Source organism: Rhinopithecus roxellana, chromosome 5, assembly GCF_007565055.1.
Source record: "Rhinopithecus roxellana isolate Shanxi Qingling chromosome 5, ASM756505v1, whole genome shotgun sequence".
Taxonomy (NCBI): domain Eukaryota; kingdom Metazoa; phylum Chordata; class Mammalia; order Primates; family Cercopithecidae; genus Rhinopithecus; species Rhinopithecus roxellana.
The window spans coordinates 91548319-91565484 of record NC_044553.1 but is presented as its reverse complement, the minus strand read 5'-3'; the positions used below and the strand labels follow the sequence as shown (position 1 = coordinate 91565484).

Sequence of the window (17166 nt, the reverse complement as noted above, 5' to 3'; positions counted from 1 at the left end):
ACAGTAGACTTCCAATCAAAATAAAACCTTGAGCAGAATGGGTAGAACTCAACTCACAGAAAATTCCTGAGTGGAGAGATTGATGTAAGCTTCTGTGATTCTCTGAAGTAGATGTGGCCTGTCTCTTACCAAAACTTCTGTCCTGAATGAGGGTGATGACTGCTAGGCATAGCTGTAACAGACCAACCTTCAAGATCTCAGGGGCTAGACATCATAAATGTTTATTTCTCATTCACATAAAGTAGCATGTAAGTTCAACAATCCTCCTCCATCGTATAACTACACCATCTGGAAAATGTAGCTTTCCAAAGTCTCCAGAGCAAGGAAGAGACATGGAGGGGACACCAGCTGCCTGCCTACCTCTCCTAGGAGGGACACGCCTCACCTCTCCTCACACTGACTGACTAAAACATGGCTTCCCTCTAACTACAGATGGGAAGGGGGAATTACAGAGCAGCTGAGGAGTAGCTGGCTAGTACCGATAGTCTCTTCTCTGTCATAGGTTCTTTTTTTGCATTCCAATGTGAACACTTACTTTTTAATGAATAGAGTAGCTAGGAGTTTCCCTTTCCATTTGTGTAGCACTTAGCACTCATAGTCATCACTCTCACCCACATCATGCCACTAGATCTTCATGACATGCCCACTGTTCCCACTGATGATAGTGTGAGTACTGCAGTACATACTACAAATGCGAAGAAAGGCTCAGAGAAGTTGAGTTCATTGGTTTCCCAAAGGGTTTGGGCTTGATAAAGAGTAGATCCAGGTCTAGGGTCGAAATCTTTGATGCTCTAGTCTGGGAAAGGGAGAGATCATTCTGACTTTGGGACTTTTTTGGCCTTCATAGCTCCTCTACTTTGGCTCTTCTATTGCTCTGTGGGATTGATTAGCTTTTTGGTATGGTTAACTCCACTCTGGTAAAGAACCACGAAAAATAAAGCATGCCTCCTGTTTCATTCACAAAACTCATTATCATAGCCATGCAGAGCCAAAACACTGTCTTTGGTAAGTCTGTGATCACTCAGCAACTTCCTTCTTCATAATTGATTCTCAAGCCCACTACCTGGGTTCCCCAGTTGAGTTGAGTCCATTCTTTTGAGGCTATTCATTCCATACCTATCAGGTTATTCAACAGCTAATGTTTATATCTGAGAAGAGAGAAGATATACAGGATATTTACCTAAAGCTCAAACGAGTCTTCAATTCCTGGTTATAATTCTACTTCACATCTTTCTTCCATTCTGCTAGACCTGGCATCCACTTCCAAGGGATCACAAGGCTGTCTTGCCCACACTTCCTGACGAAGGCTGGCACGGAATGGGTAGTGAGCCTTTCAGGCAGCTGGTCCAGAGTCCGCTGGGGCTGCTGGCTTCCCTCAGCACCGTGGGCAGCATGGAGGTCAAGACGAGGTCACATTGGGAACTTTCACTCCCTCAGGTCCGTCTTAAGACATCTTCAGGCCTTATCATCCCACTGTCCCTCTCAGCCAGTCCTCATCCATTTGCTCCTACTCTCCCAAGCTATTCCACACCGACCTAACTGCATTAGACACATGGTCTTGAGTGTTTGAAAGGACAGTAACTTCAAGCCTTTGCTTTGGGATGTGGATCTGCCTTTGACTGCAAAAGGTGCTTTCACTTAATGGCTAACATGTGGCATGTGCATGATATGTGAAGCCCTGTTCTAAATACTTTAAATGCATTTACTTATTCAGTACCCCCATGAGGTGGGTGCTCTCAGTTTCATCGTACATATGGGGGAAAGTGAAGTACAAAGAGATTAAGTCATTTGTCTAAAGTCACACAACTAAAGCAGAATTTGGATCAAGCAATTTAACTCCAGGGTCCCTACTTTTATCCCAGTTCAGTGAGGTTTTTCTATGAAAGCAAATTCTATTTTTCCACCTTTGTGGGGTTGGCAGGAAGCACCAAGATAAGCTGCCAGCTGGGCAGGACAATATTAGGCTTCCTATGGGTAAAACAGTTTATCAGCAGTGGGACTGTATGATTTGCATATCAAGGGGCTGGAGCTGCTAACCCCAGTTCTTGGAACTGGGGCAGGCCAGGGTGATGCAATGGGGACTTCAACCTCCCTGAGGTAGGGGAAGAGGAAATAGTCTAGTTTGCTCTGAATGCCGTGAGTCCCATCTGAACCCTTAGGGTCACTCCTGAGCCTTGGTGGAGTTTCCAGTCCTTTCTCCCTCCTAGAGGAGCCACTTCATGTTTTAGTAACTCTTCATCACCCACCCCGCCGGCTCATGAAGCAGCATCAAGAAGAAGGTGCGCAGCCTGGAACCTACCTTGGCAGCTGCATGTTTACAGCTATGGAGCTGAGCTGGTGTAACTTGTTAGCAAAGAAAAGAGCAAAAATAGTCGAGGCACGGTGGCTCACACCTGTAATCTCAGTACTTTGGGAGGCCGAGTTAGGTGGATCACTTGAGGTCGGGAGCTCAAGACCAGCCTGGCCAACGTGGTGAAACCCCATCTCTACTAAAAAATAACAAAAGTTAGCCGGGCGTGGTGGTGGGCGCCTGTAATCCCAACTACTCAGGAGGCTGAGGCAGGAGAATAGTTTGAACCCTGGAGGTGGAGCCTGCAGTGTGAGCTGAGATTGCGCCACTGCACTCCAGCCTGGGCAACAGAGGGAGACCCTGTCTCAAAAAAACAAATAAAAGCATCCCATTTATCATTTATTGATCTTAATCGAATCCTGACATAAGATGATCTGCCCGCCTCGGCTTCCCTAAGTGCTGGGATTACAGGCATGAGCCACCACACCCCGGATCTTAATTGGGTGCAGATTGCCTTGAAAATATTCCAGCCACAGATTTGATCATTTCACATGCCAACATGATAAAGCTGTTCATTGTTCCCAGGTTTGGTCATCCTGGTTGCTTAATCTAGCAATGTTGACTTAAAATGACTAGACAGCCCACAGTGATTGCCCCTGGCTCAGGGTCACACTGGGCCCTGTAACTTCCCATTTTACGTCATCCAAGGATAAGACTCCAGTACATGTAGTAGATGTTTGCGATGAAAATGAGCCCTTTGCTGAGATGTTCCTCTGAATTGAGTTGGCCAAAGCTGGCCAGAGTGCAGCTGTAAAGGGAGCTTTGTAGTCTCCTTCTGTTCCTGTGTTGAATTGGAACCAAAGCTAAGGGAACCACCCTGGGCTTTATCCCATCCCCGCCTCTTTACCTCCATTGCCCTGCCAACTGTTCTTTCCCTCCTCCTGCTTCCTGACTCTTTACTCCCCAGTGGAGTAAATCAGTTCTGCACTCTCTCTCCCTGCACCACTTGATTCTTAGAGCCCAATTGTTATATAGCCAGTTTTCTGACTACGAAGATGGCGTACAATTTTGATTTGCATATTTATTTTATAGGCTCTTTTAGAGCCTAGAAATGGCAGTCACTTCCCATGTGTTTCTGCGTCTTTGGCATCACCCTGTGTCAGCAGCAGTGAGTGCCTAGGTGAGCCACCTTACCCTATGCTGCCCATGCCGTCTAGGGGGCAAGATGTCAAATGGGTAAGAGCCCTGGCTGGTAAGAGTAGTGGGCAGCCCTGGGGGCTGAATCCACACTTACTGAATGTTCTTGAGAAACATTTCAACTTTCTCATTTGTGAAAGGGAGTGAGAATAGCGCCTGCCTGCCTTCTGTTAATACTGCAGGGATTAACTGTGATAATGTAGGTCAAGCATTCGCTACAGGACTGGGACGCAGAAATGCTCAATCAATGTTGGCTATTATTATCGTCAGCTCTCCCACAGAGGGCTAAGGGAGGGTTGCTTGTGATGTCCATATGAAAGTGGACAGAGTGGGACACTCGTGCTCTCCATGATGCCCATTCCTTTGGATGCCGACGCCGTGCCACTCCAATTTGGAGGGATTTCACTTTTCTAACTGGTTGCAGAACCTCCTCAGGAGACCTTATTCTTCTCCTAGGATGTTTTGAGTCCATCCTGCCCCAACTGGCATACAGGATCAGTCTTAAGTTTGAGATTCTGCTGCTTTGACCGAATAACACAGGGACCACACCCATCATCAGTACCTGCTGGGCCCCCTCTGGTTACTCATCATGCCTGTGGGCCAGTTCAGAAAAGATAGGACATGTGTCAAGATGTTCAGTAGGGTCTGGCATGCCCAAGAATTTGAAGCCAATAGTAGAACCAAGAACCAAAGGTGTTTTCTTCCTAGATTAAGGTATCTGTGAAGAAGGTTTCTAGTAAAACAAGAGTCTCCATAGTCCTGTGTATTCTTACTGGAAAAGGCCTCAGTACTCCTATCCCCTTGCAACAGCCCTTCCAGATCGCTCAGGGCTGCCTTTCTCATGCCACCAAGGCAGTTCTTACTCCACAGAGGCGTCATTCTTCCAAGGCCTTAGACCACAGTTAGAAGAATTTAGGCTAGACAAAGTGAAGATTGTGTTGGTACCAAGTGTGGTCAGACATGCAAGTGGATTGCAGAGGGTGAGACAGGAATCTTCTTTGGATACATTTCAAATTAGAAACCAGGATAGTCTAGTAGTCATTTGACCTGACAGAGCCAGAAATAACTTAGATGACCTCTTGAGTTCTTATAGCCTTGTACTTGTGGCTAAAAGTGAACAGAGGGATATGGTCAGTTGGTCTCCCTGATAGACGCCAACTCACACTACTCCCACCATATAGAAAACCTCTATCACTCAAATTGTCTCCCTGTCCATCTCTGTACAACCTCCATGCCCTAGCACACCTATGTGCCTTCTCTGCATGCTCTCTCCATCCCAGGATTCCCTTCAGGCTCACATAGATCACTTGTCCCTCAAGTCACATACTTGACAATATCTCATACCTGATTGCCCTTCACATTTCTCATGCTTGTTCATACATGGAAAACAGGAGAGCTTTCTAAAGTTAAAATCAGCACAAGAAGTTCACAAGAAATATAAGTCCCCTTCTGATAATAGAGGATATGTGGATGAAAGAGAAAGCAGGATTCCTCAACTCCGTTCTTTTTTTTTTTTCTCAAAGAGAATGATTTTTGAGATGAAACAAGTACAATACTCACTGATAAAAATGAATTGTAGCCCAAAGTAGATAAAGGGATTATACAAAGCATTCAATGAGAATAGGCAGAATTGCAGAACAATTATTGAAGCAGTAATTTATGAGCACTGGAAGTGGTGTTGATCATTAGGGCTGTGCAGGGGTTTGTAAAGAACAGGTCTTATAGTCGAATCTCATTTCCTTCTCTGATGGTTCCTGGACTGGTCGATCAAGGATAGGTGAACGTTTTTGCATAGCTGAACTTCAATGACATACATGACAAAGTCTCACCCCATTTCCTTGTGGCAAAGCTGTATTCAAGACACAATGATACCGAAAATGTGGCGATTAATAGATTAAGTGTCAGTCTGGAATAGTGGTTCTGCAACCTTGCATAACCCCTGTTCCCATTGGATTAACAGACAAATTTCAAGTCTTACATTAATCCTATTTGAGATTTCATACCATCAACATTATGACTAAACACAAAAATCAAACAGTGAGACAAAGGGCTACTTTGTTTTCAGGCTACTCATGCCCTCCCAGAAGATTCTGATATAGAAGAGCACGTGAGTTTAGAGAGTCAGTCATTCATTAAACTAATATTTATTGAGCACTTACTATATTTCAGGCATATTGTGGTTGCTGGAAAAACTAGAGTGAAAAAGACAGCCAAAGATCCCTGCATTCATGGAATTTACATTCTAATCAAGACATGTTATATTGTTTACCCAAATTAACCAAGTGGTAAGGCAGCCCTGTGGTCTGTCTTCTTCATAACTGTATCCATGGCACCTGGCATATTGTAGGTGCTTAAGACATATATGTTGTTGAATGATAAAATCAGAGCTGGGTGTCACACACACACTTTTTGACTCCAAAGATAACACTCTTTCATAGCTGTATGCCAGAACAAATTGAAGAACTAAACTGTACTTGGGTCTGAAAAAGCTCATTATATTGGGATGAGATGGAGACAATAGGTCTTGACAGCATGAGTGAAAATTAGGCAGAGGCAAAGAGAATAAATTCAATATAGTTATTCATCTGACAAGTATTAGGATTTATCAGACCTTTTTCCAAGTGATAGAGCCAGAACAATGAGCAAGGAAGTCATAGCGCCTACCATTCTGGAGCTTAGAATCTAGCAAATACACAACGGTGCTGTGGCTGCCAAAAAAATATAAAAGGCAATCTTAGCCTCAAGGATTATGAGTGTGATGTCTCAGATATGGGGAAGGATGAGCTCCACTGAGCTTTGCCATGGTTAGGCTATGCCTAGAAAACTGAACTCAGCTCTAGCTACCACCACAGAGAGATACAAAGCTGGATCATGTTCAGAGGAGAGTGAACTGAGTGATGAAGGGAGCAGAAACATGTAGCACAGCAAGTGAGGAGGTAATGGGTGAGTCTCTGGAGAAAAGGCAACTGGGCAGCATAACCACCTTCAAATATGTGAAAAGCTAATGTGATGGTTAGTATTTTTGCTTCCCAACTATTTCCAGCTCTCTGCCTCCTGAGCACAGACAGGTGAGGTCATATGAATAATTCTAGCTAACGAGTCCAGCGCAGAATGGTATATAGTACTTGCAAGCCAGAACATTTCAGTGCTGGTGAGACACTCTTTTTCTTCCAGTGAACGGCAATGATGAGAGGTGGTGGCTGGTCTCTGACAGCCTGGGCCCCTGAGTGATTAACATGAATAGGACCCTTAGCTTACCCTCACTGGACATTTTGAATGAGCAAGAAATACTAGTTGCTGTTACAGTTTTTATTACTGCTGTTTCATGCCACTGAGATTATGATTGGTGTTTGTCCCTGCAGCATAAACCTAGCCTATCCTGACTGATATGTGTGCCATGTATGGAGGGACTAGTCTGGCAACATATGGCTCCCAGGGTTAGAACTAGGAGCACCTCAGGCTGCAGCAGGAGTTACTGAATTTGTTATGGAATAGCATAAATATGAACTTTTCCACCAAGGTCCCTAAATATGTAATAGACTTCCTTCGGAGGGAAGATCACTGGACATCTTCAGTCTACAACCCTCGGTGGGGATGATGGACCTGGACCTGAGGGCTCTCCCAACCCTGAGAGGCTGGCGTACCACCGTGTGGAATGGGCTTAGCAAGCACACTATTATTGTGGTGTTTGCCCTAGGGGGCCCACTGGGGCAGTCCTGAGTTGGCTCACCATCATGTTTCCACTGGCCACATGCCCAGGCCCCTGCTGCTGTCACTGTACCACACAGTCGTGAATCTGTGCACAGCATTGCTAGGGGCTTGGCAGGGTGTACAAAAGGCACAGCAGCTCAGATGGCAACAAGATCAAACGAATGGCAAGGGTTCTCTTGGCCCACTTACATGCAGAATGATAAGTAGTCCTCTGGGGCTCCTGCTTACATCATTAGCATCCTGGAGGCATTAGGAAGCCTCTGAAGTTCACCCTACTGATTTGTCCCTCATTATCCTTATTCTGCCTTCTAGGAACTAGAGCTAAGCACCTTTCTTAACAATGCAGAATGCCAATGTAAAGATCTGCTCTGGGGAGGTGTGTGTTCAGAGAAAGCCCTGGTAGGGGGATGACGGAAAACATGATTTTAGCATCAAAGACCAGGTTTGAGCACTTGCCCCCTTTTCCAGTTGTTGGCTGGAGCTAGATCACACTGGCTTATGAGAGCTGATTGTGCACATCTCTTTCAAGTTAGTGCTCGGAGAGCTCACAATGGTAACTTAAAATTGGTTATTGGTTATTGTGGAAATATTTACACCATGGAAATTGGTAAGTGCTAAAAGTTAGGACTTTTTTTTTTTTTTTTTTTTTTGAGACTGGATCTCACTGTGTTGCCTAGGCTGGAGTGCAGTCGTGTGAGCCTAGGTCAATGTAGCCTCAAAGTCCCGGATTTCCTGGACTCAAATGATCCTCCCACCACAGCCTCCTGAGTAGCTGGGACTACAGGCTCCTGCATTGTGCCCAGCTAATTTTTTTTTTCCAACTTTTGTAGAGATAAGTTATTGCTATCAACTTAGGCTGGTCTTGAACTCTTAGCCTCAAGCGATCCTTCTTACCTGGGCCTCCCAAAGTGCTGGGATTACAGGCATGAGCCACTGCAGCTGGCCACGCCTTTTATTCGTTTTATTATTTAGACAGCTTACCAGCACAACCTTGCAAATAGGGAGATAGTGAGAAAATCATGGTCTTTGGAACCAGGCAGTACCAAGTTCACCCTGACTCTGCTCAGCTGTTGTCATTGAAGGGGATATTTTTTGGAGATACTGAAACTTCTGTGAACCTTAGTTTCCTTGTCTGTAAAAGTAAGAAATTTTAGTTTCCTTGTCTGTAAATTAATAACTAAAACCAAAATATTAACTACCTCAAAGGGTAGTGTGAGGATCAAATGAGGTGGTGTCCGCAGATTGCTAACTAAATTAAGCTCCTTCCCTTGGGGCACATAGAGAACAACTTCCAGGGAGAAAAAGAAAACACACCTGAATTGCAGCTTTTTGCTTTTAGCTGTGGAAAATATTCCCAGAAGCGTCACAGCCTCGCATCCTCATACGCTATTGGCCAGTTTAGTGTCACATGACCATCCCTAACACCAATCACTTGGCAAGGGATAAATGAGAGCCAAGCCACAGCTCCTGAGGGAGCCCTGGAGCCCCTGTTGGCACTAGGGGATTTTTAAAGCCCCCTAGGTGGTTCCAGTGCACAGTCAGAATACCAAACCAATGGCTGAGAGTCGAAGTCTCGGACAAAACGTTAGCCCCCGGGGGCTGGAGAGAGGTTCATTCTCTCCTGAAGGACAAGGATAGAGAACCAAGTCTGGGTTCCGGGAGTGTGGGGTCGGGGAGGAGGAAGGATCGCTGTTTATCAGGTAATGGAAAGTGCAGACTCAGTCTCCATTCCCAGCTACTGGACAATCGTGGGGCAAAGAGCTCAGTGGGAAAAATCAAAGGCATTAAAAATGGTTATTCTTAGAGATAAGGTGTATAACTGTTGGAAAGCAGAAATAAAGTATTGAGTTAAGCTTTGAGAAATGGTTCTATAATAAGGGGTGGGAGGGAGAGAGTTTAAAAAGCTTTTGCAACTTATCTGAGAGGGTAAGACATGGCCAGCAGTACTTACTGAAGAGGACTGTTTGCCCTGTCCGTTCTGAAGCTCCTGTTACAGCCATGAGTTAAGCCCTGTGAACACCACACGTGCTTATTGTAGACAAACCCTGCCACAAAGCCACAGGCACAGCACACTTCTCTGTTAGGTCTGTATCTCTTAGAATATTAGGACCCTACCTGGGATTCTAGCAGCTTACTTCCTGAGGCTCAGAGCTGCCTCCTGGATTCGGAGAACCTGTCAACACCATCTGCTGAGTATATAATGTGGACTGTGAGAAGTACGGACTTGGAATCAGGAGACATGGATTTGAAACTTGATGCATTCATCCTGGGCCGGCTGTTAAACACTCCCAATCCTTGTTCTCTACCTCTATTAAATGACAATACTAATAACCATACCCATCTCATAAGATTGTGATGAAGATAAAAAAGGATAAGTTGGCTGGGTGCATTGGTTCACACTCCTTTTAATCCCAGCACTTTGGGAGGCCCAGGGAGAAAATCGTGTTAGGCCAAGAATTTGACATCAGCCTAGTCAACACAGCGAAACCTCATCTCTTCAGAAAATAGAAAAATTGGTCAGGTATGGTGGTGTGCGCCTGTAGTACTAGCTACTTGGGAGGCTGAGGTGGGAGGATCACTGAAGCCCAGGATTTTGAGGCTGCAGTGAGCTATGATAACACCATTGCACTCCAGCCTGGACGGCAGGGCAAGGCTGTTTCTTTAAAAAAAAAAAAAAAAGAGAGAGAATAACTTGTGAACTCTTAATTCTTAATACAAATTATATTTGGTTGAGAGATCAGTGTTTCAGTATTTCCCCATCTAAAGTTCCCATAGCCATCAGTCAAGGAAGGGAGGAGAAGAAGCACTTTCCAGTTCATCCCAGAGCAGGTGGATTTCAGACCCTGCTTCTAACAGCAGGCCCCCATCTCTTCACTCCCCCTGCTTTATTCCCCAGTCACCCTCACCCTCATTTGATTCCATTTGCCAGGAAGGGATGAGGAAAATGGAACCAAGGATTTGTATTGTTTGTGTTTCCCACCACAGTCTGTCTCAGAGGCAGAACATGAGAAGTCCAGAATTTCTCCCTGGTCGTCTCTGCACAGCCCCTGGTGCCACCTGTAAAGATTTCCATTCCAAGTGAAAGCCACTGCACTTCAAAAGCAGCAGAGATGGGTTCTCCTTCATGTTCCCTGTATGTGAGGGAGAGAACCAAACACCAGGGTCAAACAGACACTTCCAAACCTGTGCCTTATTTCTGGGGGGAAAAAAAAAAACACTGATTCAGTCTGGGACATGGTAGCTTTCCGTCTCAGAAAGCTGGGCAGGACCAGAGAAAGTGGCTTTGTGAAATGTAGGGACAAAGCTAGCTCAGGGTTCTGCTCTTTCTCAGCTGACCATCTTTCAGGGGAATCAGGGCAGGCCTTCCCCTCCCAGCTGACTTGGAGCCACACAGCGGCTTCCACATGATTCCATGGCCAGCGTGACAAACACATGGCCTTGGCTGAGGAAGCACAAGTTCTGTGGGGATGACTGGATCCCAGGTCCCAGGAGAGATAGCGAGACATGTTGGAAACACTGTTTCTGGAATCTTGTGCTTGACTGCTCAGGAATGTGTGGTCTGGGTAACTTTCTGGTTTGACTTACAGGAAGGTCTGATGGGGGCAGAGCGGGAATGTTGTAACAGCCCTAGATCACCTTGGAAAAATACTGTTCGCCTGCCAGCCCGGAACTGCCATTCCAGGAAGCAGCTGCTGGTGAATCAGCAGCCTCCCCTTTCCTTGTGGCTCCAGGAAGCACGTCTAGGGCCTCCCCCACCTCCTCTCCAGGAAGGGAAATGCCCACTAGCCATATACAGGCTCTTCTGGAAGGGACTAGAGATGGGGACTCCATGGCAGATTCTCCATTCCGCCCCATCCCCTGCCCCGCAACACACAAAGGGAGTTGGAAAAGGGATGAGAGACCCCTAAGCCTCAGACTCAGGCTTTTGATGTAGAAAATCATACATCGTTTCTAAGTCTCTTGTCTGGAGTTCACAACAATAAAACTAGGTAGAAATCTCGACACGCTGGTTGGCACGGGTTACATTGGCCTCAACATAATGTCTGTCTCTTACCTGCAGAGCCAGCCTGGGGCTGAGAAGCTCACAGGAGGTTGTCGGTTGGCTCTGGTCAGGTGGCTGTTTGGATATGAGGGCCATTTGTACTCAAGGTCAAGGAGCAGCCTCAGTTGGCCATTAGGCAGCTGGAAGAGTCTTGGGAAAACGTAGGGGGACCATAACGCCAGCTGTCCATTCCCTCCATGGGCCCTCTGGTGCCTCCACCTGGGTGGAGAGTCTCTGCTTTCTGCCTTTCCATTGGCCAATCTCTGGCCTCCTCCTGAGGTTGCTGCTGTCCCTGGAACAACTTCGGGCTGGTGGACACAGCAGTTATGCCTCAATTTCTTATAGCTACATGGAGCTAATTAAACAGTGGATGGATTTGGAGAGGTGGATCATTTCAAATTCGCTCCTGGATTTTCACCCCCACTTGAGAGAGAGCTAAATCTCCTTTCTTCTTTCTCTCTTTTGCTGTTTTTCCGTGTGTGTGTGTGTGTCTGACTCACCTCTGTGCGGTTACATTTAAACACCAGTTTAGATCCCAGTGACCCACATTTAGCCTTAGTGACTCTGAAAGCAAGTCCATGCTCACTGATGACTCAGGAGAACTGGGGCCTTGAAAGATGAGCTGAGTCAATGAATGTGAGCTGTGGAGTTTTTACCACTCCCCCTCTCCCAATCCTTTTGTAATGTACCCACTCCCTTAGCTTTCTCTGAGCGTCAGTGTCCTTGGCCTTCCAGGGCTTGTGTGAGTACATGGAGGAATCAAGGGAGAGGTAGGTGAGATCACCACAACCACCCTCCTCGACTCTTCATCCTCCAGGCCTTTAGGACAGGTGCCCCCAGGCTCCATGGGAGGCAGGCAGCTGTGCAGGCTGCAACAATGTGAACAGGGAAGCCAAGAGGAGGGTGTTGGGACAAGAGCCAGCTCCAAGCAACCTCCTACAGGTGATGGTTTGGCTTCACCTGTTGGCCAGAGCCCTCCGGCAGAGAGGGGGACTTTATATGCTACTGTGAAACTTCTAGATAAACCCGAAGTCAGGGTAGATGAAGGTAGAGGGAAGAGAAGGACCTCCCAGGGACCAGCCCCTGGAGCTCATTTCCTCCCCTGAGAAACAATGTCACCCTCATTCCTCTCCTTTCTCTGCCTGCCTTTGCTCAGTTTCCATTCACTGCCTCTGTTACTTTTGGTTGTTTATGGTTAAGCCCAGTGGTTCTCATCAGCCACACCTGGAAACTTGTTAGAAGTATAAATTCTCAGACCCCATCCCAGGCCTACTGAATCAGCAACCCTGGGATGGGGCCAGCAGATCTGTGTTTTAACTAGCCCACCAGCTGATTCTAATGCCTGCTCAAGTCTGGGAACCCCTGGCCTCACCTCTCTCCCCAGTTAGGCTACCGCCTCCTAGAAAGTACTGACTTGAGAGGGCTTAGTGTAGTCCTGGGCACCCAAGGACTCAGCTCTGCACAGAAACTGTACCAGGAAAGTATAAAGAAGATTCAAGGAGGCAGTCTGGTCATGATCAGAGTTCGAACCCAAGGCTTAGGACCTGGGTTCCAGTTGGGTGACCTTGGCCAAGTCACTTCTCAGACTCCCCGGTTCCTCCTCAGTAAAGTAGATGGAAGAACTGGGTCTCTGGGATTTGCGTAGTTCTCATGTCTAGAAATCTGGATCCGGACAGGGTCTGGCTCATGATTTCCCTCCTGCGTGTGCTGACTCTGCCCAGCCCCCGTGGAAGAGTCAGCATGCAAGGGAGGAATAACGAGGCAGGCCCTGTGCTTCTCCTGGTCCTCGGGCAGTTACTGTTTGTGAATGTGCGATATGGAGAGGGAGAGAGATCTGAATCTAGAAATGAATTAGAAACATATGAGGAGAAGCCAGAGCCTGCAACAGTAATGAAGCCCATCCTTTGAGTGTTTGCCCCTGGCGGGTTGAAGGCGGAGTCCCTCTGTCAGGAGCTCAGTTGAACTGGGAGAGGGAGCTGCCAGGTGTCACAATAGTCAGTTAAGGCAACAAGCCCAAAACAAAAGAATCAAGCTTTCAATCATGTCCTGCAATGGTATAAGCAAGTATCTGAAACCAGAGAAAGCGTGGCCTCTCCCTGTTCCACTTCCCCCATGGAACAAGCAGGGGCCCAGGGTCAAGTAGGTCAGTGGGAATGTGGGGTTGGGGTGGTCTCACTGCTGACAGGGCCCTGAACAAAAGGCTCTGGAAGTTGTATGGACTCTGGGGCCAAGAGCAAGGGAGGGGGAAGGCTAGGAGTAGAAGTACTAGGTTCTGAGTCATTGTGGGGAAAAGTGACTTCAAGGTTTCTCTCCCTTCCCTGCCCCACCCAAAGGAGGCCTCAGCAGAGGCGCCTAAAGAACACCTCTCCCCAAGGCTTCCAATGAACCCAGGAATGAAGGCTCAGGGGCTAGGAATGCAAATATGTGATGACTATGACCAGCCAGAGAGACCTGAGACCTTGAGAGCTCCCTCCAGAGACTGCCACGCATGGGCTGCGCCCCAAGTCTGGTGTAGGGGCCAGCTTTCCCTGAGTTTATGGTCAGGCCTGAAAAAACACACACAAGTTTTTCACCAGGAGGCCCAGGGAGATACTATGTGGCCTCTTCTCCTACCTACCTCTTCTGAGCCACCCTTTCCAGCTGTCAGGCAAGTATCAGGGCACCTACCTCTGCACAGAAGGACAATGATTTTCTCCAGGTGGAAATCACTTTTCATCCAAATGTCTAGGCTCAAAGTTCTTGGTTCCTGTATTTTAAGCTATGGGTATCTCTGGGAAATAATAGAGAGGACTAAGTATAAACACCCATCGAGCCTTCACATTACTGGCACATGTAAGATTCTGTTAGGTCAAGGGGCACCCTCCTTACCCTTTTTCTGAGGATGACCATGTGTTAATTGCTACAGATCAGAACTGTCTTCCTGAAAGTTGTCCAGGGCTGTGGGAAAAAAATTGAATATTTCAGTGCAAGTTCTATTGACACTAAAGCTAATACTGAATCACTCATCCCAGCCTATACTTTTTTTTTTATTATTTTTTTATTTTTTTAGACAGCGTCTTACCCTGTCACCCAGGGTTGATGGAGTGGCATGATCTTGACTCACTGAAACCTCTGCCTCCTGGGTTCAAGCAATTCTCTCACCTCAGCCTCCCGAGTAGCTGGGACTACAGGCACATGCCACCACATTCGGCTAATTTTTGTATTTTTTGGTAGAGACAGGGTTTCGCCATGTTGGCCAGGCTGGCCTTGAGCTCCTAACCTCAAGTGATCTGCCACCTCAACCTCCCAAAGTGCTGGATTATAGGCAGGAGCCACTGTGCCTGGCCTAGCCTATACTATTTTCTTTATATTATGTACTTATATGTCCTGCCTTTTCTATCAGATGGTAAGCTTCCTGAGGACAAAGATGATGTCTTACATGTGTGTATGGCACCCAGAGTATTTTGGTGTCAAATACGTACTGCTCAGATAAGCTTTCAGGATATAGAACCTCAGATACCCACAAAACTGTCTCTCCTAGTGTTGTCTGGAAATAAGTCTTGCATTTATTTACTTTTACATATAACTGTATCTTATCTTCCCAGGAAGATTGGAAGTATATTTATGTTTAAGGCATCACAGTAGCTGGCTCATCATTAGCTGTCAACAAGTAAATACTTCACAGTTAGATTTCTTGGAACCGTCTTCACCAAGAAACAGAAAGTTAACTGGAACTAAAATTTTAATCCTCTCAAACTCCAAGAAGACCTGTTTCCCAGGCATGATCCAACAGAACCTCTGCTTTTTAGAGTCCCTTGGAGAGGTTATTTCTGAGGACAGCAAGCTAACAGGATCACCCCCCACCACCCTTTGCTTCAATTTGCCCTAGTACTCAGACTTCATTGGTGGGAACATGGGTCTGTGTATAAAGCGCTTGGAAATTATTTGTTATTATTCATCAGGGCCACCATTTGAAATTGGCCAGCACAGTCATCCCTACTTGACCATAGTAATCAAGGTGTGGCTGAGAAAGGAGTGTTTGTTTCAACAAGCCAGAGAACTGGTCTTCTGCTTTCTAAATGGACAATTTATATAATTTAGATAGAGAGGCATCTTCCACTCTAGACATGCACAACCCACCCTGCCATCCCAGTACATTCTTCTCTTTCCTTACATTTACCCATCCCACCTGCCCCTCCTGCTCTTTTGAAGGTGAGCGAGCAGGTTCCAGGCTTACAGCTCAGTTGGACTGCGGTTGCCCCGTCTTCTCTGGTGATTTCTCTGTCTTATGGTCAGGAGCCAGACTCTGGGTCTGTTCAACTATGTAGAGGAAAGATCACCAGAGAAATTCCAGTTTGGCATTCCTGTAGGGATCAGAGATTCTGACTGCTCAACGAAATTACCTGGAGGAGAATTTTAATAATATGGCTTCCTGGAACTTACCCGGAAACATTCTGATTCAGTCAGTCTGGGGTGAAACTCAATTGGCTATCTTTTTCTAAATCTTTATAGATGATTCTGATGCACTGGCAAGTTTGGACATTGGATAAATTCTAAGCTCTTTGAGATCAGGAAACGTACGAGTATCGCATTCTGTATCCCACAATGACTAACTCAGCACCTGGCACACCGCAACACTTTAGAAATTGTTATTGAGTCAATGAGCAAATGGATGGTTGAAAATAGTTGGTGGATTGGGAGCACAGTCAACCTAGCATCTTTTAAAATAATTTTTAAATTGACAAATAATAATTGTACACACTTATGGGGTACATAGTGAAGTTTTGATATGTATCATGTACAGTAGGTCAGGGTAATCGGTATATCCATTATCTCAAACATTTATCATTTCTTTGTGTTGGAAACGTTCAATATCCTCCTTCTAGCTATTTGGAATTATATATTCAAATATATAGATAATCATCCCACAGTGGTATAGAACAGTACACCTTATTCTTCCTATCTAGCTGTAATTGTGTTTACTTTAACAAATCTCTCCCTATTCATCCCTTCCCAGCCTCTAGTGTCCTCTGTTCTACTGTTTACTTCTATGAGATCAACTGGTTTTACTAGCTTCCACATGTAAGAACATACAATGGTTAACTTTGCCTTCCTGGTTATTTCTTTTTTTTTTTTTTTTGAGATGGAGTCTCGCTCTGTCGCCCAGGCTGGAGTGCAGTGGCTGGACCTCAGCTCACTGCAAGCTCCACCTCCCGGGTTTATGCCATTCTCCTGCCTCAGCCTCCCGAGTGGCTGGCACTACAGGTGCCTGCCACCTCGCCCAGCTAGTTTTTTGTATTTTTTTAGTAGAGCCAGGGTTTCACCGTGTTAGCCAGGAGGATCTCAATCTCCTGACCTCGTGATCCTCCCGTCTCGGCCTCCCAAAGTGCTGGGATTACAGGCTTCAGCCACCACGCCCGGCCCCTGGTTATTTCATTCAACATAGTGTCCCTCCATTCTACCCATGTTGCTGCACATGATAGCATGATAGGATTTGATTCTTTTTTATGGCTGAGTCATATTCCATTGTTACACGCACGCGCGCACACACACACACACACACACACACACACACACACCATGTTTTCTTTATCCAGTCATTTGTTTCTGGATACCTGATCAACCTAGCATCTTACCTAAAGGCTACTTAAGGGCCAGTGGAGGCAGAAGGCCAAACCACTTACAGTGGGGCCAGGGATAGGAATAAGGCAGCAGTGTGCGGGTGGAAATAGAAGAAAACTTAATTTGATCCCCAAGTGGGAGAACATGACCCCTGTCCTTGAAAATGCTGCTACTTTCAGCGATGCTGCCGCTTGCTGCCCCTATGCTGGGACTTACAGGACTTCTGCTCTCCAGTCCCACCTAAGAAAGCAAATTGGATCCGTCACTTCCCTGTTTAAACCTTCCAAGGCCCTGCATTGTTCTCAGGATGAAGTCAATGCTCCTT

The 17166-nt window shown here is 46.2% G+C and overlaps 1 protein-coding gene across 5 annotated transcripts in view; it reads right to left on the bottom strand.

The window, feature by feature from the left end:
- Nucleotides 1–5087: 5087 nt before the first annotated feature.
- Nucleotides 5088–17166, bottom strand: part of LOC104655240 — a 38928-nt gene continuing 26849 nt past the window's right edge. For 2 of the 5 annotated variants that reach the window (XR_004057519.1, XM_030931731.1), the window contains 4 exons: nt 14109–14177; nt 13908–14010; nt 11253–11595; nt 9936–10329 (listed from right to left, as the gene is read on the bottom strand). Coding sequence is in view for 1 of the 5 variants with exons in the window: in XM_030931731.1 (XP_030787591.1) it covers nt 10107–10329; nt 11253–11595; nt 13908–13956 (615 nt within the window). In the remaining 4 variants the exon portion in view is untranslated. Of the gene's footprint in view, nt 5337–9935; nt 10330–11252; nt 11596–13907; nt 14011–14108; nt 14178–17166 lie in introns of those variants that run through there. The other 3 variants (XR_004057522.1, XR_004057520.1, XR_004057521.1) reach the window with 3 other exon arrangements.